General features: G+C 39.9%; 2 protein-coding genes across 3 annotated transcripts in view; one reads left to right on the top strand and one right to left on the bottom strand.

The window, feature by feature from the left end:
• The window catches only part of TMEM192 (transmembrane protein 192), a 66,672-nt gene extending 46,806 nt beyond the window's left edge, over window positions 1-19,866 (top strand). For both annotated transcript variants that reach the window (XM_074338285.2, XM_019744639.3), the window contains 5 exons: window positions 2,523-2,669; window positions 3,866-4,130; window positions 9,047-9,181; window positions 12,718-12,820; window positions 13,283-19,866. In XM_074338285.2, the coding sequence (XP_074194386.2) occupies window positions 2,529-2,669; window positions 3,866-4,130; window positions 9,047-9,181; window positions 12,718-12,820; window positions 13,283-13,421 (783 nt within the window). In that variant the 5' untranslated portion in view covers window positions 2,523-2,528 and the 3' untranslated portion in view covers window positions 13,422-19,866. The remainder of the gene's footprint in view (window positions 1-2,522; window positions 2,670-3,865; window positions 4,131-9,046; window positions 9,182-12,717; window positions 12,821-13,282) is intronic.
• On the bottom strand, window positions 15,730-17,136 carry LOC109454199 (tripartite motif-containing protein 75-like). Its single transcript, XM_019744625.3, has one exon. The coding sequence runs from the start codon at window positions 17,134-17,136 to the stop codon at window positions 15,730-15,732; it is 1,407 nt and encodes a 468-aa protein (XP_019600184.3).
• Window positions 19,867-21,720: the final 1,854 nt, after the last annotated feature.

Here is a 21,720-nt window from a genome sequence, read left to right on the forward strand (position 1 = left end):
GGAGAGAGATGGTGTGGGCAAAAACAACAGATATTTTCTACAAATAGAAATGTAGTATTAATAGTGGAAATGAAGAAATTATTTGGACTCGGGAGTCCTCCTCCCTTCCCCTTTCACCTGCAGGTGGTGAGTTACAGAGAATGATGGGGTGCTGTTTGTATGGTTATACTACACTTCCTATAGGATCCATTGGACAGTGTATTTGATATAGACATCAAAGACGTTTTATTTACTTAACATCTAATAAGTGACATAGAGGAGAAACTGTATTGTGGTCCCTAACCCCTTCAGTGTAGACAGGGAAAACCAAAGGCATATACATGAAAAAAAGGAACAATAAAAGACAGCATCAGAAACATTCCAAATCAATATTATGGGCAGTATGTTTTAGTTTTAAAGTAGAAAGAAAACACTTGGCTGGACAAGTTTTATAGAAAATATACATTTTGGTTGGGACCATGAAAGATGGGTTGGATTCTGAAAAAGGTAAGAGTATATTTGTGGGGCACTCCACAAATATACTGGGCTAGAGGAAAAGGTGCATGAAAGGGAAGTAGTGGGAGGTAAATAAAATACAGCATTTCCTCGAATAACATCATTTTGTTCAACGTCGTTTCATTATAACATTGATGAGATGCCTTAGGAACTTAACTCTTATTTGTATCAGTTAGCCTGTGGTGAAACTGGTTTCCTTACACGTCACACGTTGTTTTGATTAAAGTTGCAGAAGCTATCGATGATGTTAAGTGAGGACTTACTGTAGATTACCATCTATGGTTAAGGTCACAGTGCTAGCTTTGTTTAAATTCCCAGGTCCCAGCTATTTAAGAAGTTGGGTAGTCTTTCCTTCAATCTACACACACATTAAGAACCTGCTATACATCAGGCACTAAAGGTACAAAGAACATAATACAATATAGAGTCCTGCCCTTGTGAAGCACACCTTATTCCAACAGCTTTGATTCCTTGTGCTTAGTATTGTGAGTTATAATAGAGGTGTGTATGAGCCAATTAAAACTGATTCAGAAATGACATGCTAGAAATAGCAAACAAGGCCATTAAAACATTTTTATAACTGTTTTCTGTGTGCTCAAAAGGTTAAAAAGACACATGGAAGATACGAAATAAACCCAAGTCAAACTTGAAGTGATGAAAACAATAGCAGATGAAAAGAGCAGAAGAAACAGCATTGAGGCATCAGAGAAGGAAGCATTTTTGCTGGGACAAGTATTTGACAGGTGGCATGATCCAGATGCTTGGGTGCCCAGGAAGGCTCCCTGTGGAAATTGCCCCAGCTGGGCCTGGAAGGCTGCATGAATGTTAGCTAAGGGAAGAGTGGTGGAGGCTAGAACATCTGCTGATTGAGAAAGAACTAGAGGCCCAGGAGTCTTATAGAGAACAGAAATTGTCAGAATTGCACCATGAGTTATGGCAAACTAGACAGGAAGCTGTCTGAGCATTGAATGCCTGAGGTTGGAAATCAAGCAGCTCACCCCAGATCTGGGGCATGCCCCAGATTACTGTATTATCTTTATAATCCTAGTGCCCAACAGTCATGTCACGCCATTTTTGTCCCACCCTCTACCCCTTCCAAAGTAAGGAGCCCTGATCCTCTGTCCCCGAATCCTATTCCCAGGCTTCCCTTTGTGCGTTAAATCTTCATTTTCCTCATTCTAGTACAACTGGCTGACCTAAACTTGTATCGTCTGTGCTATCACTTTGCTCATTTATTATCACTTCCCTATATTCTACTGTATATTCTTGTATTGTTTAGCCCTGCATGCTTTTACCCCTAACCTCCCCAATAAAAACATAATCTCCTTTTGGACTGTGTTTTATATTCTTTTATCTTGGGCACAGATACCAGAAAGTACTGTTCCTGTCGAGACAATACTTTCAGGACCTTTAAACACGACTAACTAGATTTTTAAGTTGGCAGCTAAACCTTTGCCGACTATCTAAGTGACGTTGCAACTATTAAAATAGTTGTTTTCATTGAGAATCTGGCATCTACAAACTAAAGTCTCCCTGAGGGTCTATCAGGGTGATCTGTTTCTATTAGTACTCTAAAATGTTAATATTTCTATCCTAACTGAAAATTTGTTTTAAGACCTCTTAAGAAAACCACCAACTTGCCAAAATTTTATGGAACACAGAGATAAAGTTTAAGAATTGCCACCATATGTAATTATTTCATCAATAATATTAAATAAACCAATATCTAAATTTTGAGGGCTTGAAGAAAATTATTTGTTTTAATCTCATTATGTATTACCTCTTTGAAGATAAATTAAGATGTCCTCTACCTGTTTTAATAACCCTTGTTTTCACCAATTTGTATACAGTTATCTAGAGGTTTATGGTATATGTTCAAATTTGGCTTTAGCTGGGGAGTGGATTTTTTTGCCTCTAACTTGTGTAATGATTTTTCAAAGCTTTATAGTTTAGCTTTATAGTTTGTCTTAGAAACATAATCCAGAGAAGTGGTGATTACAGCTTGCTTCCTTTTTTCTGCCCCCCAGGGGTCCATGGATCTGAACCAAAGTATTGAAGATGACCCCCTTCTGGACCCCCAGTATCTCCCATATCATTCATTACATGCTCAGTTTAGACCAAGATTCCATCCTCTTCCTACTGTCCTCATAGCAAATCTTCTCTTGTTCATACATGTAAGTTGACTGGGAGAAAGTGACCCATCTAGAGGTGATGTTCTTCAAAATATGTATCTAAGCTCTTCAGAGGGCAGTTGGGCTATAGTTCTCAGCATTTAAAATGTGCATACTTTTTTACTAATATCTCTATTTCAAAGAATTTATTGTAGACATAGTTGCAGTATTATCCAATTTCTTTTTTAAAAATTGGCTAATACTATATTTATTACTGTACAGCAGTGTTCCTTGAACTTCAGCCTGCATCAGACCCCCCTGGCAGGCTTGTTGAACTACAGATTGCTAGGACACACACACACACACAGAATTTGATGCAGCTGGTCTGGGGTGGAGCCCCAGAATTTGCATTTCTAACACATTCCCTAGTGACGCTCATGCTGCTAGTCTGGAAATCACGCAGCAACGTATAAACTACTACTCTGCAACGTATTTCTTTTAATCTTAACATATCCTAAATATCCATCTAAACTAATACACAGAGATTGAGTTAATTCTTTCATAGCTGAATAGCATTATATGGATGGATGTACCTTAATTTATTCAAGCATTCTGCTATGGATGGATACATATACTTGGACAGTTTCCAAGTTTTGCAAAGATAGAGAACACTGCAGTAAGTATTCATACCCGTGAATACTAGGTACTGGTGTTTTTACTTCAGGGGGGTAGAGTCTTTACAGTAGGGTTTCTGGGTCAAGATATTTCCCAATTATTTTTCACCAGCAATTCTCAGACCAGTCAGCAATGTATGAGAATGTCTGTTTGCCTGTATTTTGGTACCAATCTTTTACATTTTTGTCAACTTAATTGGATAGTTTTGTGTGTTAATACTGAAACTGGAAATAAACTTTTTTAAACCATGATTTTCATTAGTTACCTTTGAGTCACTCAATGAACTGTTTTTACTTTTTTCAATAAAAGAAAAGTGGGCAGGAAACTGTTTAATATGAAGTACTCATCTCTATTGGGATTTTGAGTGATTTTTAATTTCTTATTTGTGATTTGGATTTCCAAGTTATCTGCAAATTTTTCTCCAAATTTCCTGTTTAAAAAGTTTGTAAACATATGTTTTTTAAATTCATGTCTAAAAATTGGATAGTGAAAGTCATAGGTTTAAGAGTATGTGCTGGGATGGTGATGTTTGTTTCCTAAATACAAATGCTGAATATTAATCTTACTGCTGTGCTTCCCACCAGGTTGTGTTTGTTATTTTAGCATTTTTAACAGGTGTGCTTTGCTCTTACCCTAATCCAAATGAGGACAAGTGCCCAGGAAACTACACCAACCCACTGAAAGTTCAGACAGTCATAATCCTTGGAAAAGTTATTTTGTGGATTCTGCACCTCCTGCTTGAACTCTACATGCAGTATCACCACAGCAAAGTAAGAAACCAAGGCTATCACATGATCTACCTATCGACGAGGCATCTTAAAAGGCTTGCACTAATGATACACTCCACTGGTAAGCCCCGTTGTCTCACTCAGCCTGTCTGTGGCGTACTTGAGTGGCAAAAATGACAGCAGAAAGAAATGTGAAGTTTGATTTTATAATCAAATACAGCAGGTCCTTGAATAATGTTTCATTGAAGGTCATTTTGTTAAAATGTTACGGGATGCGATAGGATCTTTGTTTGTTAATGTAGTGGAGGTAACATCATTTTCCCTCTACCCTTCCAGGTTCTTGGCTGAGACCCCACTGTAATAAAAGACAGATTAACAGGAGAAAAATAAACAGAAGTTTAATAACATGTATACCTGCTGTATACTTGGGAGAGACCCAGGAAAACTGAGTAACTCCCTAAAACAGCCTAAGTCATCACCTTTCCAGCTAAAAGACAAAAGAAGATGTGGGGGTGGGTGTAGTTATGGGAGGTTACCAGGAAAAGCACAATAAACAGGAGTAAGGTTGTTATACATATTTAGGTAGGTGCCTTCTCCATTAATAAGTTTCTCAAGATTTAGAGTCATCCTTCTCTTCCTGGTACAGAGAGGGAGACAGTCCTACAAATGGATAACTTCTGCTCGGTTTTCAGACCTTTTCCGGTGTCTGCTGTTTCTTAAAACTAATCAGCTTAAAGTCATCCTTATACCAAAAAATCATATTTTGGGGTGGCATTTTCTGTTCCCCTTCATTATGGACGTAATGTCCACGTATACCTGTATGAAATGTAGAAATTTCCCCTTTTTCCTTATTCAGCTTAAGGAGATTTAAATGATGCTGCTGTTTGATACTTATAGACTAAGAAGTGAGAATTGTTTTATTTTGAATGAAATTCAGTACTTTTCTTGCAGTTAGAGACTGCTATGTAATAAGATGCATTATCCAAACGGAAAACTAAAAACAAATTATGAAGGCAAGATCAGAAAGTCCATATAGGATTTAGAGTTGATGAGTGCCCACTTTTCTTTATTGCTGCATTTTAAAGGCTTAATGGAATTAAATTGAATTTCTTTAGGTATTTTTGCCTTAGTGTTATTAAAGTTTCTGTCACTTTTAAAGACCCTCTTTTTCAACTTGAGTCCCGAATAAATCTTTAAACATTTTAAAACCAAGTTAGAAATGAATTTTTCCACAGAAAAATAGCTCTACTGAATTTGATTCTTATTTTTCTTCTGTCTTCTATTAATACATTTCCTTAAAGGCAAACTACTAGTCAGTCCATCCACCCACTGACATTCTCAGTGGAAGCTCAAGTGCCCTGTTGTAACAAAGCCGCGCTTTGTAGAGATGACTGATTTTCACTTAGCTAGAAGGCTAGGGCGACATTCACTGCTCCTTTCTTGGTTTTACAAGTTCAATTTTTGACGTGTAGTACTCTTTCGTGGCCAGAAGATGTCACTATCACCCCTCCCTCCCGGACAAAGATAAAAGCAGAAACCTATTTTTAACTACTGAAAGAACTTATATACTCTATGACCAAAATAATGGTCAGTTTCTTAAGTGATTCTCTGGAAATAGTATTTTTGAGGCCCACCAAGAGATTGTCTGATCTTTACCTTTCCTCAGACTTTCAAATTCGTATTAATCATGTGACCCTCCATCATCATCTGTTTCTTAACAATTGGACCCTTAGTTTAATCACAGATGGCATCACTTGTATGTTGCTCACATAAAGACCCAGAAAAATCAAAAAGACTGAGGCAGGTATTTAACCTTGTATCTATTTTTCTTTAAGTATATTTTTTTCTTATTTGAAAGAAAAGGAGGTACATCATAGAAGATATAGAACTTTCAGCTAATCAGAAGAGTATAGCCAGCTTTATCACATGTGCTAGTATTGCTGGATATCGATTAGCTTCGTCCTACTTTTTGTTATTGTCTAGAGAGGAAAAGAAATTTATTTTGTGGAGATGGGAGAAGGGGCTTTGCTTTTCTTCCAAATAAGTTGAAAATATTTATCTAATTTATCTGTTCTCCTTCGTTAGATCCAAATACATTTTGAACTCTATCAAATAGTATTTGTTACATAGTAAGTTGCCTATTTCATTGTTTATTTTTCCATTGAAATGAAAACTTGGCCCTTCACTTAAAAGCAGTCATTTTTAATCTGTCAGATGGGCTCAGACAAGCAGTGTTTCTCTCTGGGGCCTGACAGGGTGAACCTAGAGATTGAAGTCATGCAAAAGTTCAGCTCGAAGACCATTTAAGATCTTGCTTCCCGGCATACGTCATCAGTTTGGCTCAATTAAACTCAAATAAAAATTCTCCAAAACAATTTTTTTGAAATCCCAGAAAAGTACAGTTTGAGGGAACTACTCTAGACTGTAATTCTGGAGGGAATTCTTATTTATAAAAGTAGGTCCCAGTGTGAATTCTAGGATCCTAAGTGGGAGAGATTGTGTGCTGTACACCCTTGGCTCTCACTGGCCCCACATTCTTCGGGAAGGCGCAAGGTACTGCTGGGAGCAGTGGAGCAGAGCTAGGGCTTGCTCTAGTGTGGCCTGCGACTGTCAGTCAGCCATGGGGACTCGCCTGGAGGAGGGACCATATGGCATATGCCAGGCGTTGGGATAGGTTCCATAAAACCATTATTATTATAATAATATGTGCCATTAATTGAATACCTGCTTGGGCCTTGTTAGTTCATTTCCTCCTACAACAGGGCTTGTATGACAAGTATTATTCCCCCCCATTCATAGAGGAGGAGTCTGCGGTCAGAGTAACAGCTTTAGTCCATAAGAAGTGGCAGATCCTCCACTAGAGCCCAGGCCTCCAGGCTCTCATCACTGTGCTAGCTCCCCTGGCCCCCAAGAACTTGTTTCTTCCTAGTATTTTGAATGAATAGCAAGGATTCCATTAACTCTTAGAATCTTTTTTTTTTTTTTAACGGTGAGTGAAATAAAACAAGAAACATCTAGGTTTGTGTCTATGGTTATAAAACCATAAAATAAAAAAAACTCCGATCATGGATTGTTGTCATGTAAAAAGTATTTGTTGGACCCTGACAGAGTAAGCAAAGCAGCCAGCAGGCAGGTGTGTGGGGGGGAAGGGGGTGAGGCTGCAGAGGTTATCCTGAGAGGCCCAAGGAGAGCAATCAAACCGGAGAGACTGGCTGAGACTTGTGAGATTTAGAAAGCTCGGTCAGGCTCTGGAGCTGGAGAGTGCAGCTGGTTGGCACAAAACCGATCAGGCTGCTGCAGTCACCCAGCAGTAGGGTGATCTTAGTCTGAACGGAGATGTGCTGGGCAGGGCTTCCTCCAGGAGGGCACCTTTGTAGTGTCCACAGCGTGTGCCCTGTGGGGAGGTTTTATTTCCATGTGCCTCTTCCACCGGGCTGCACACTTCATGTCTGCAGAGCTCCCTCTTACGCCCTCTGGCCCTCCAACTGCTGACACATAGGCCACACGCAGCACATCGAAAATCCTCTGAATACTGTGGTCACTTCTGTGCAGTGGTTTCCCCCCCTGTAAATGTTGTAAAATTGTATTTGTCATGTTCATAAAACTAATTTACAAATTGAGCAATCTGTCACCATACTAATAAATACATTGTGACTGGTCATTTTTGCATGTAAGGGACCTTGTTAGAACACAGCTTTGTACAGTGCCTTCTGATAGGTCGTTTAAACTCTGGCTCCATCGACCCTTTTTGTACCAAGAAGTAGAAGGTAAATCAAATAGGCATTTCTTTTCCATGATCAGACTTAGATAAATATGTTAAAATAAGGTTTAGGAAATTCTAAGGTAAGATGCTGTAGGAATCACTTTGGCCCCTAAACTTTTCTTTGACCGTCTTCAGAATAAAAGTGCGGAATGAGGTTTAAGTGGTCTTCAAAAGTAATGGATTTAGCATGATGCCTGGCCTGTACGTATCCAATAAATATATTTATTGGATACGTACAGGCCAGGCATCATGCTAAATGTTTTTCAAATGTTAAGTCCTCACAACAGCACTGTGAGGAAGGTCCTGTTATTCCCATTTTTCAGATGAGGAACTCGAGGAGCAGCGGTCGTTGATCATTTGCCCAAGGTTAGCTAGCGGGGGTCCCCGATTTTCCTCCAGGTTTCCGGAGCATCACAGCACTGCTGTCAGCATACTGCGTGACCAGAGTGGGCTCCTAGGGTCCTCAAGTGCCTCTGCATCCTGAAGAACTGGGATAATGCAAATTGCTAATAACCACGTCATTTATTAAATGCACGAAGGACCCAAAGGAATGTCATTGCTAATAATTCTCTAAAGCCAATGCATTGTACACCTGAAACTAATATAAAATAATATTGAATGTCAACTATAATTAAATACATGTGTGTGTGTGTGTACACACACACACACACACACACACACACACATATCCACATATACCTGGGGTGCCAAGAAAATGTATACACTTGACTTGTATTCATCTTTTGTTATCCGTATATATTACAATTTTAATGGTTTATTCCTTTCTTAAAATGTGTATACATTTTTTTGACACTCGTGTGTGTGTGTGTGTGTGTGTGTGTGTGTGTGTGTGTAGTTGTGGGCTGTAAAGTACAGTATAGGGAATATAGTCAATAGCATTGTAATAGCTATGTATGGTGTCCAATGGGTAGTAGACTTGTTGGGGTTATCACCTTATGACAGGTGTAAATGTCTAATCATTATGTTGTGCTGTATACCTGAAACTAACAATAATACATAAATAAATAAATAATTCTATAAAGCAAAACAATAATCCCTTAGTTTTTAAGAAAGTCCAGGTTCTTCTGTATTTGTATTGAGACATCATTAACTTAGAGGTTTTGGTGTGTTGTGTGTGTTTTTTTCTCTCAAGATGAGCAGTTTGGGATTTTTATCCTTTAACTTCCTTCACTGCTGAGTGTAAGTGGTGCACCCAGGGCCTTGTGGGGGTTGGCGCTGGGCTCTGCCTGACACGGCTTGTTTCTCCTTCTCAGGCAGCACGGCACTTCTCCTCATACTGTGCGTGCAGCATTCCTTCCCGGAGCCCAGCAGGTTGTATCTTGACCTCATTCTGACCATCCTGGCCTTGGAACTGATCTGTTCTCTGACATGTCTGCTCATCTACACAGGTGAGAAATGCTACCAGGCTGTTCTTACAAAGACCCACTTGAAGCCTAGCCCATGATCTTTGCAATGGGAATCCCCACAGAGCCCATAACCTATTGAGCACCTATCTCTCCCGTTGCTGACCACATCCAGACTTCTCTCATTTCAGATCCCAGTGAGTCACAATTCTAAATTTGTGTCATCCACAAATCTTTTGTCAACTAAAGTGAAGCCTTTTCATTATAAAATAAAAACAAAAGAATTAAAAAGGTCCACAAATTTTTGATTCCTCATAGGCAACTGAAATGTAAGTCTGGCATTAAAAATTTTAAGTCAATAAATAATGCATTCAAAACTGCAGTTAGGCCAAATTTGCTTTGAGATAAACCACTTAAGAACCCAACTTCTTTCTAAATTTAGAGCTGTCTGATGGCTGATCTGTCTTTCTCTCTCAGAACTCTGAATGGCACAATGGTATACTATTTGGCAGTAAGAAAAGATGAAATAGGACCATTTGTGACAACATGGTTGGATCTTGAGATTATAATGCTAAGCGAAATAAGTCAGACAGAAAAAGCAGAGAACCATATGATTTCACTGATATGTGGTATATAAACCAAAAACAACAAAAGAACAAGACAAACAAATGAGAAACAAAAACTCATAGACAGACAATAGTTTAGTGGTTACCAGAGGGTAAGGGGGGAGGGGGGTGGTAGATGAGGGTAAAGGGGATCAAATATATGGTGATGGAAGGAGAACTGACTCTGGGTGGTGAGCACACAATGTGATTTATAGATGATGTAATACAGAATTGTACACCCGAAATCTATGTAACTTTACTAACAATTGTCACCCCAATAAACTTTAATTAAAAAAAGAAAAAAGAACTCTCAATGGTAAAATTAAAGTAAGCTTCAGATATGAAAATTAGATGAAAGGATACTCTGACAGGGAAAAAAAAAATTCAAGCCCTGGAGAAATCTAGATTTCATTCCAGCTGCAGTGTTGACCTGCAGTAAAATCTGTCCATCATAGTAGCTAACTTTGTGGCAATGAGCAACAGTTGTTTTGTGGGAATGATATACCTTATCTATCCATCTTGAAAGAGATAATTTCTCTGGTTATGAAGAAAGAAGTCACACAGGGCTTATCTCGTATTTCACTTTACTGGTCTTTGGTCTCCTTGAAGCCTAGCCGAAAAGTATTTAGAATATGGATGGAGTGACTAGCTTGTAAATGTGAATGGTATCACATTCATAATTGACTTCTATAAATTTTTCTGTAGTTATCTGCTAACTATTAGCCAAATTAGGTACAGGATTGCATTTGTACCTTTAAAAATTCTTTAAAAAGGAAATGTATACCACCCGCTTAATAGAAAAGCATGAGACTAGTTTTAAAGTAAGGTTAATTTTGCAGTATATAGGAAACAACATGTCAGTAGTGGTCCATGTGAGAGAAATGAACATTGAATTATCTTGTTGATTGATTAATTCCATTCTATGACATTTGTCTGTCACGTACTATAAATAGGTTTAGGTCTGAATATAGAATTCAATTAGCTTGTTTTTATAGTATCTCTACAACTTTGATTCACTACAAGGGGTGCAGTCAAGTATATTTCCTGTAGACTTCTCTATGACATAGAAGGAGGTGATAGTAAATTCCAAAAATCATGTGTGTCATCATGTAAATAAGGGGAAGTTAATACTGTTAAAATGTAGTCCAAGATTGTTTCCCCAGGATTTACTGTACTATTTTTAAAAGATTTACTGTAGCATTTAAAATTGATTATGCTATAAATAAGACAGATGTTAAAAACAAAAAAGACCTGAGGTCATTTAAAAAGAGGCAGAGGAAGCAGCTGTTTCAAGAATCCTGAGAACTAGGGGCAGCCGGTTTTCTCAGTTGGTTAGAGCGTGGTGCTCTTAAAAAGGTCGCCGGTTCGATCCCCACATGGGCCACTGTGAGCTGCGTCCTCCACAACTAGATTGAACAACTACTCGACTTGGAGCTGATGGGTCCTGGAAAAACACTTAAATAAATAAAAGTTTAAAAAAAAAAAAAGAAGAATCCTGAGAACTAATTTTTACAGTTGGCACAATTGTATTAGTTACATGACACCTAAATTTGAACGGAAAGACTTTTCCTTTAGCATATACCATGTATTTTAATCCATTGTCTTCCTAATTGAACTGTTTTTGCTCTGCAGTCAAAGACTTAGGAGCATATTTCATCTTTATTTACATTCATTTTTAAATTTTTTATACAAATAATATATACTATTAAAAATTGTCCTTTTAAATCTCAAATTAACATGCTTCCTATTTTAAGAAAACCTGTTAATTGGTGAATTCAGGCTTGCAAAATAGATGATTTACATAGGGAAGATTTATAATTATAATCATTATAAATTTACTTAATGTAGGGCTCTCTGCAAAGACTGGTTTACTTTCGAAGGTTCAAGTTTTCCATCCACATCTTCAATTTTAAATTATAATGCTCCTTTAAATGTAGACTCTGACAAGAGAGATTTAGGGAGTCGCTTCTAGGGACAAATGTTTTTATTCAGTGTCCCAGAAAATTTAAGGTCGGTTCCCTGATAAGTGGATTTTTCTTGCTTCTCTGTATTTTAAAAGATGGCTAGTTTTGATATTAGTAAATGTGGATGGTAACTCTTCGGACATGATTCTTTGATACACTAATTCTAATCTAATCTTGACTAATTTATTTGCATTGTAAGTAATTAATCTCTAGAAACCAAGGTAACACTGTTTGAGACTTGACTTTATAAAGTAGCTTGTTGTATGTTCCAAAAGCTATTTTGTTCTGTGTTAAAGCTACTAGTTGTCTTAATGTAAGTTTTAAATAGACTTATTTTGTTAGAAAACACACACACACACACACACACACACACACACACACTCCTTTTCTCAGGATCCTAAGTATTTGTTCAGGCTCTTCTCTCACCTAAAACACCCTCTTCTCCACTCCCCTAGTCTGTGTGATTAATTCCTGTTTCCCTCAAGGCTGAATTCAGGCCCTGCCATTACTCCCCTCTGCACTTCTCCCCACCTCATCCCACTCGTAAGGGGCTGCTTTCCAGGGCTGACCTAGCCCCTTGTGCAAGCTTAGATTTATGGCCCTTTTCATACTGTCTTGGAATATAGGCTTATCATCTGCTGGTCTCCCTGGACTAGTAGCTCTTTTTACAGGGCAGTGTCAGCAGAGGAGGCTGTGGAGTGCTCCCTCCTGGATTATAGCTCTGGCTACTTGTGGAGCTTCCCTGTAAAACAGTTCACCTATGCCTTCTGTTTTAAATGCACAAAAAATGATATGTTATTATTATTATCAGTAACAATAATCACTGTTCCCGCTGCTTAGTACAGGCCTGGCATGTAGACTTTCAAATGTTTGAGTACATCAATAAATGTACTTTATGAAGCATTTTTATGCATATTAACTTATTTGAAAAGAATAGCCAACTGTGATGTGAACAAATGGAAATAGAAATTTTCATAATTAGATAACCTGACAATGACTTTTATTGTTTTAGTGAAAATTCGAAAATTTAATAAAGCTAAACCACAGCCTGATATACTTGAAGAAGAAAAGGTCTGTGCTTACCCCAGCAATATTGCTTCAGAGACTGGATTCAGGTAAGTTTGGGGTGAGGAGTAAAAGATGAGAGAAAGAGAACTGAAAATCTTTCCCCCCCTGGAAATCTTAGAAACCATTCTAATGCTTGGAGAGTATGACTCTGCACATGTGCCTTTAGAATTAGGTTTAATGTGTTTACTTCCTTTCAGCTGTGGTGAGATCTAGTCTAATAAAACAATCTCATTTTGGAATATTGCCTCGGCTTAGAACATCTAAGAAAAAGTAACGGGTGGCTGGTTAGCCCAGTTGGTTAGAGTGTGGTGCTAATAACACCTAGGTTGCCGGTCCAATCCCCGCAGGGGCCACTGAGCTGCGCCCTCCTCAGAGAAAGAAACAAGAAAAAGTAACAAATACAATATGCTGTACTTCCAACAGTTTTCAAGGGGTAGGGACCCATTTGCGAAGGGCTTAATGAGTATTGGTGAGTATGAGTAATCCATTCGTATCTTAATTCTTTACAGGACTATTTCAAGCCTAGAAGAAATTGTCGAAAAGCAAGGAGACATAATAGTATACCTGAAGCGACACAATGCACTGTTGAGTAAGCGGTTGTTGGCCTTCACTTCGTCTGACCTAGGCTCCCAGCCAAGCAGAATGTGACAGGGGGAAGACATCAATTGCAGAGGGATCCAGAGTGATTTAAGACTGATTGACTACCTGACAAGCTGACATAGGGGATTGCAGCTTTTGCCAAGTAACATTTTACAATTTTGGTTGGAAATCTGAATTTGGTTCTCACCTGTGTGGCCGTTTACTATGTAGGGTTTGAGTCCTGTGAAAGGTGTTGTGGAGCCTTGATAACTCAAGAATGTCTGTTTTGCACATTTTGACATTACTGAACTGCCTGGTTTATTCAAGGACCAAAGGCAGTTTAAACATCTCTCATTGGCCAGTACTTCTTCCACATGACATAAGAACCCTGTAATTGGGCTATTTACAGAGGGAATCTGACAGGACAATGTGTTTAGAACAGGGAGCTGATCAAACAAGTTCTTCCCACTTTTAAATTGATGAGGAAAGTGATTTTTTATGTTTCTTCCCATGGAACCTTATGGATTTGATGTTTGTGTGGTACCAGCTGGCAGCATGGCCCTTGTAGCATTTACAATTTCCTCACTGGAGAACCAAGGTCTCACTAGGTGATGTACTATGCAATCTCCTGCAGTTTTCCATTTTCCAGACATGTGATATGAGCTAAGGTGACTTAGATCAGTGTTAAACTGACCATTTTACACTAACCACTGCTGTTTGGTACATCTGTGGAACCTTCCACTGGCAACAGCTGAAATACTTAAAAACCCTAAACTTTCTCTTTATTTTTGCTCTTCTTCAAGAAGTTGCCATGTATTTCAGTATTAACTATATGACTATACCTTCACTGGATCGGTTAAGTTCAGTGATAGGAAAGGGATCTTCTGTGGCTTTAAGTTTGTCTAAATAAGAAAAAAAGACACTTTTAGTTCTTGGATTCCACTGAAAAATTATGATGGGAATAAAATGTCATATCAACTTATATACAGATATAGACGTATCTAATTCTCCAGATAAAATGAAACATTTTTATGAGTAAATGGCATTACTTCTCCAGTTTTCTACTGTGCCCCTTTATCAATTTGCTATCAGCACCTTCACATGCTGCCTTAGACGTAGTTGAAAGTTTAACGAGGGGAGATGTTTGTGATGATGTATGCTGCTAATTATTTATTTACTATATTTTATTTTTTATTATTTTGTGTGTGTGTGTGTATTTAGCTGAATAATCGGTATTTAGTTTGAAACCCCGTAAGCTATACACAACTATTTGGCAAGAGATGTAGTCATTTGATCACACCCACTGTTACTTATAGAAGGTGGGCAAACACCTGTTTCCTTCAGACACAGCCACCGTGGGGCATCTAAGAGTTTTCTAAGGAAGAGGTGATGTTTCATCTGCAAACAATACCATTGAATCCCCAAGATGACAAGATTCATAAACTAAAGCCAAGATTGTATTTTTAAAATGCAGATTGTATCCAAGCTTCCTGGCTTCCCCCTGTCCCTTCTTTTCTTCTTTCCTTCCTTTTTAATAAGTCTCGAAACCACTTCCTTCTCTGGAAATCTGTCTCTATGTTCTGCAGAGTCTATAAACTTTGCCATCAGCTATTTTCTTTTTCAAAAGGAAAACACTGATGAGAGATGCTTCGTTCTTATTTATTCTTAAATTCAGTTAGGACCTATAGTCACTAAGGTTAATGGGATGAACTTTGGTTTACAGTGAAAGGTATAAGTTTAAAAAGTCAGGATACTCAGGTTCTGATGTGATGTCTATATAACCACAAACGCTCTTTTTAAAACTCAACAACAAACATTTCAAACAATAAAAGGACACTTAAGTATCAGAACCAGCAAAACAGAAGAATGACCAAAGCAATTTAAAGGTTAAGCATTCTATTCACCAGGTAAATACTGTCCTAGCAGCAGGGGTACAAAAATTAGTAAGACAGACCTTGGTTTGCAGCTTACGAAGAGAGAGGACTAGGATTTCTAGGCTCTGGGCTATGTGAAATAATGGCATTAAGCCCAAGGTCGTATAGGAGCTCCAAGGTCAGAGTACCCTAGAGGGGAAGGAAGCTTCAGGATTTTCAGACAAGTCCATGGATAAAGCAAACAGCTACAGAAGAGCACCAGCATCGTTAACAGTGGGAACCAAAGCGTACAGCAGGACAGTAGGCGGGGTGGCCAGTGTTAGATCTTGGACGGCCTTGATGCTACCTTACTGTGTTGTCGAAACAAAATGAAACTTGCTTCTTGAGGGGTGGAACTGTGAAGGGGGGATTAGATTTACAGTCACATAAATACAATAGCCTACCCACCTCCCATTTATAAAACAAACAAACAGCTATTAAACTGGTCCAACCTATCGGAGTTTTCATTCATAATCTGTTCCTGTACAGATTCTGAGAGGTTTTGAATCAGGCCCTACATGGAAATAAGGCCTAAGAGGTCTATTAAAAGTGTCAGTGAAAGTATAGATATGAGATTTGTCAGTCATGTTATAAAATGAGATCTCTCCCATCTCATAGTCCAGGAAAATGCCAATGCCTCTGGGTTTCACTCCCGACAGCAGATTGGTTGTACTAGCTCCCGGGGCATCATAACTGTCTTCCTGCCGCCGTATCCTCCAGCATCCCTGCCAGGCTGATGGACTTCTCCTTGCCCTTGTGGAGAGAGAGTCTTTGCAAACCCCGACAGCCCATTTGGATTTGTCTCCCACTTCTACCTCCCAGAAATGCCTGCCGGAATGAAAATACGGAAAACCCAGGACAACTGTGTTGACTGTAAATCTTTTTGGAAAATCAGGAACATTTTGTTTTCTCTTTGTAAACCTCACACATTTCTTATCCTCAGAGACAATCAAGTTAGGGTGCGCCGTTTCAGGATCTAGAATTATATCTATTCTAAATTTCTTTATAATTTTCTGCAAAGCAGAATACTGGAAAGGAAAACTGCAGCCTTCTCTCCTTAACTGAACTGAAAAGATTGATGGGCTAAACTCCTCACAGTTCTTGTAGAAATTTTTCATTTCTGATAGCAATTCCACTTCGGGCAGCACACTGCTCTCTATTACCTTACTTAGTAAACCTTTGAGTGTGGAATTGTAGTCGGAAAATGCGGTTATATTAGTGCTGAGTTTCTTTTGAATAGCCTTTTCCTCATCAGCTAGCCTTGAAAGAACTGCTTCTTGGTCACGTTCCAAAAACTGCGTCAGGTGCTCAAATTCAGAGACTAATTCCTGCTTTTGGTTTTCCACCTTCTCTCTCAGTTCTAAGGGTTTTTTGCTTTGAATGCTTATTAATTTCTGAACATCTGCCACCTGCTTCTTCAGGGGCTCGATGTAACTGCTGAGCCTTTGCCTGTGATGACAGGCGGCCTCCTGCATGGGCCTCACCTGGTGGCCCTGGTGCTCAGGGGGCTGAGTGCACAGGGGACACAACACCTCTAGGTCCTCCTCGCAGAAGAGGCTCAGGACCTGGTGGTGCTTCTCGCACAAGCACCTCTCTTCCTGCCTCTTCTTCTTGCTCCTGGTCATCTGCAGGAGCTTGGCAATGTCAATCATCCTTCCCAGCTGGGTGTTGCTCCTCAAGTGCCTCTGTTGGCACGGGTGGCGGCACACAGGGCAAGGGAACCTGTCCCGTACATCAGCCCAGGACTTCTGGATGCAGGAACGACAGAAGTTGTGCCCACATTCGATGGTGACAGGGTCTCTCAGATAATCCAGACAGATGGGACAGTTGACTTCTGCCTGGAGTCCTGCCAGGGCTGCTTCGACCTCCATTGGGCCGTGAAGGAAAGATTGGACTGGGGTGGGTTTTCTTCAGGAAGCTGGATTCTGCAGTGAGAAATGGATACACCCTAAAATCTCAGTCCTCAGTTTGCCGGAAGCCTATGAAGTCCTGAGTCTTCAGACCTTTTAATTCTAGCTGCCAAGAGAAGCCCTTCCCACAGACTCACAGCTTAGCTGGACAGCTACTCCTCCAGCTTTTGGAAGCTCAGAGAAAATGAAGCCACGGTAAGCAGCTTTCTTGGTTAGGAGAACAGTGGTTTCCTCACATCGTTAGTTGCTCTGGTTGAAAAGGTATTTCTTCCTTAAAAAACCAACCAAAACAAAACAAAACGGGTTTATTTCAAGTGGTCCTTCCCTCTACCACATTCCAGTCAAACACAGATTATCTTCTCCTAACCCCAATCTTCCGTTTCCAAACCTTTATTATGGTGCCTTATATATTAATACTCCCGTCTACTTGGTATGACCATCCCTACATCCCATCTGCTTCCCATTTACCATACCCAAATTAGGATACAGCCTTGGTCACCTATCCATGTAACTTGGGAGAACTGATCTTACATCCTGAAGGGGTTCAGACCATGCTACCGCAAAATATGCCATTTTGGATGTGGATGACTTTGAGCTTAAGGCAATCAAGACCCCGCAGACCCAGGAAAAGCCTTTTAGCTCCCCCTTAACTGCCAAAGAAACAAAAGTATAAATTTCCCCAGTTATGGGGAAAATCAGCAATTATAAAGGAAATTTACATTCGAAAGGCCTGTAGCAGGAAGAGAGATATTACCAGAGATAACTTTTTCACTTAAGAGACTTACCTGCTTCCGGGACCTTTGTTTACCAAACATTTCCTCTTCTCACCTTCCCGTGAATTGCCTCCCCAACCTAAAAAGCCCCAGACCCCCCACCCCTTACCTCAGGAGAGTGTAGAAGTCCCCATTGTCCGGCCACATTCTGATTCCCAAATCTGAAATCCCTGCATGTACGAAATGGAATTAAAATGTTTTTTTTCCTCCTATTAATCTATTTTATGTCCATTTCATTCTTAAGACACAGAACCTAGAAAGGTAGAAGGGTAGTTTTCCTCCCCTACAATCCCAAACTCTTAGAATCAGGTATATAAGAATAATAATATCACTATAAATTTTTGTCTTATGAGGGTATGGAAGTTAAGGAATTCCCCCATCGGTGTTGAGGCTTGAACCATGTATTTATGATAGCTCAGAATTCACATTTACCTAATTCAGTTGGCTTTTTTTCATTCTTGCTCCTCTACAGTACAAGACACAAAATACATTTTTTCCCTCTACCTTCCTAGGTTCTTGGCTGAGACATCCCTGTAATAAAAAGACAGACTAATGAGAAGAACAAGGTTAATAATATGTGTACTTCCTGTATACTTGGGAGAGACCCAGGAGAAGCAAGTCACTCCCCAAAATGGCCTAAGCCATCACCTTAAATATCAACTTCAGCTAAAGACAAAAGAAAGACGTTGAAGTGGGGAGAGGCATTTATGGGAGGTTATCAGGCAAAGCAGAGGAAACAAAGGTAAGGTTGTTAGTAGGTAGATTTTAGTTGTGCCTTCTCCATTGATCAAGAGTTTCTAGAACTTTATAGAGTCCTACTCTTCCTGGTACAGTGAGAACCACCTTTCAAATGGAGAGTTCCCTTATAAGTGTAAATTTCCCTCACAAAAAAAACGGCAACTTCTAGACTGTTTTCAGAGATTCTCATGCAACTGCAGTCTTTCAAAAATAATTAGCCCCAAATAATTCTTATTCCAAAGAGGCATATTTTAGAGTGGCGTATTCCAATTCCCTTCAACAGCTGAATAGGCCACAAAATCCTATTAGTGAAATGATATCCAGAAAATAAATGACATTTGAAACATACAAACTGAATATAAACAAAACTGGGAAAAGTATTTTCAGTATTTACTAGTAAAACATCATTATCTCTAAACAAAGAATACCTGCAAGATAAGAACGTGGAAACAAACAAACAAAAAAAAAACGAACTCCCTGTGTAGAAAAAGAAGCAGAAAGGCAACAGTGATGGGAAAATGCAGAAATTTATTAACCATCTATGAATTGCAAATCTGCCCCTTATTTGGTATGCTTACTGTACTGGTAAGATTGAAAAGAGCTGATAATTTCCTGTTTAGCTTGGGGAGGTAGATATTTCAGCACTGTAGATGTGAAGTAGAAACCTTTTTTTAAGAGAGCAATGCAATGCTGAACTGTCCATCAAAAATGGAAAAACCTTTTGCTTTGCCCTTGTAATTCTACTAATACTAATTCCAAAAACCTCTTGTTTAAAACAACAAAACAGGCCCCAAAAGAAGTTACTTATGCTAAGCCCCAAGTCACCAAATCAAGACTTACAGTTTCAGCTTTCTCAGAAATGGCATCTAAAATGAATCAGAAATTGCCAGAGCAGCACTAGTGAGGTAATCTGTCTGATACACACTTGCCATCCCCTGAAGGAAAGCAACCTTGCAATAACTAACCCGCTTTTTTGCCTGTAACTTCCTTGTTCCCGTTCCCTTCTGCCTAGGTACAAAAGCCTGTCATTCTGTACAGCTCCTCAGAGCTCCTTTCTCTCTGCTTGATTGGATGCTGCCTATTGAATCGTTGAATAAAGCCAATAAGATCTTTAAAATTTACTCAGTTGAATTTTGTTTTTTAACACATATATAACTTGAACAAATAGTCAAAGATATACGGGGGGAAAAAAGGAACAAACGCAAGATGCCCTAAGATGTTCTCTTCAAGCAGTGGCTTAAACTTCAAAAAAATGGAAACATTAGCAATATCAATTGTCAGTATTGACTGAATTAACCACATACGTGTTAAACACATTCTGTTCAAGAGACTGTCAAGCAGATTTTAAAGAAGGATGGTAGCATCAAATGTATTGACTACAGGAAGAGGCACACAATGCACTGTAGATGGAAACAAGCAGGTAATTTCCCACTCCAGTGCCAGCTATTTTGTATTTTAGAAAATGAATATGCTACATAGAGCGTGTATTATGTAAACATCCACAGAATGATCTGGGGAAGCACTTCCTATTTAAACATAGTAATAAGGAACAGAATGCATGTGTATTCAAACCAAATGGGATAATTAAAGACTAAATAAAAAGCTCTTCATGTCGGGATGTTCTGCCAAATAAATTTTGCACTAAATTTTTCAGAATCTTGTTTTACAGCTGTGTGGGGGTTTCAGACCTGTGGGCTCGGTAGGATTACCCTATGACCTGGGCCTCGCATCCCCCAGGCCCCTGCCATTCCTGCGTCTGCTTACACAAGGGCAGGACTTAGAATGTGCCCAGGGTTTTCAGACCCTTCACGGAGCCCCCAAGACTCTTCATGGTCTGTCTCTTACCTGACACCAAGCCCCCTCCAGGCTGGCTTCAGCCCCAGCCCCAGCTTCCTTCACTTTCTACAGGCTGACCTGCCTCTGGGCCCAGAGCTTTGTTTTTTTGTTTTTTCCCCTGGGGGGGATGGGTGGGGTGTTAGAAACATCTTCATCTCGATTGTTCTTAACTACTTCTCTCCACTTACTACAAAATAGTGATATAACCCTGTTCTCTCAAGACAGCATGCAAGTACCCTTTTTTTTTTCAATTGAGATATGATTGACCTGAGGGCATTGGAACACTGCTGACCTGGAATACAGCAAAGGTCTGGCCAGGACATCAGTCCTTACTTCCGCCTCTTGCTCCCCTGGCCTCATCATTCAATTTCAAGTTTCAGTATCGCACACTTCCCCCTCTATAAGACTTCATCACTGTAGTGATTTTCTTTGAGGTCAAGATCTGTCTTCAACACTAACCAAAACGGTATCCTCCTTTCTTATCATTGATCCTTAAACGTCCAGCTCAGGGCTGGACCCTAATAGGAACTCATTCAATATTTGTTGACTAATTAGATTCCTGGTGCCCCCTTACAAGTTCTGTGGCTTTGCGTAAACTACTTAACCTCTCTGAGCCTGTCTGCCCTCTGTAAGATTAAGGAAGATCAAGGTCATCCAGGGCCAGACAATCAAGTCTACCGACCCCATAGTTCTCATCCCTCCACTCCCCGAACCTACGCAAACCTCCCCTCACTGGGACATCCTGGAAGGGGATGCCACACTTGGCCTCAGACCTGCACCTCTGGGGTTTTGTCACACACAGATATTAATTGTTCCCCTTTAGGACAGCGTGGGATCTGTGTCTGTGTTTTCAGCAAACATTTCAGGCGATTCTGGACAAGGCTCTTTGAAGACCAGGAACCATAATACACGGGTTTGGATTCCCTGGCGCCGCACGATCTCTCCCGGGCACCAACTACCACCTCCGAAGGCCAAGCCTCTTACCAAGCTCCAGCCTCCTGCACCCGCATGCTCCCACTTCCCTGCTTACCTGGAGCAGAAGGGCTCTGCGACAGGTCCTTTACCGGCGCAGAGGAACCACGCACTGGACCTAAACGCGCGCACAGGTGTGAGAGTGCGGCTGTGAGGACTCCACCCAGCAAAGCCGCGGCCCCTCCTGGAAGTGGGAGGGGCGGGACACAGAGAAGGATGGGGGTTT

The sequence above is a fragment of the Rhinolophus sinicus genome, chromosome 15 (assembly GCF_057876585.1).
Source record: "Rhinolophus sinicus isolate RSI-liver-muscle chromosome 15, RSI-T2T, whole genome shotgun sequence".
In the NCBI taxonomy this organism is placed as follows: Eukaryota; Metazoa; Chordata; class Mammalia; order Chiroptera; family Rhinolophidae; genus Rhinolophus; species Rhinolophus sinicus.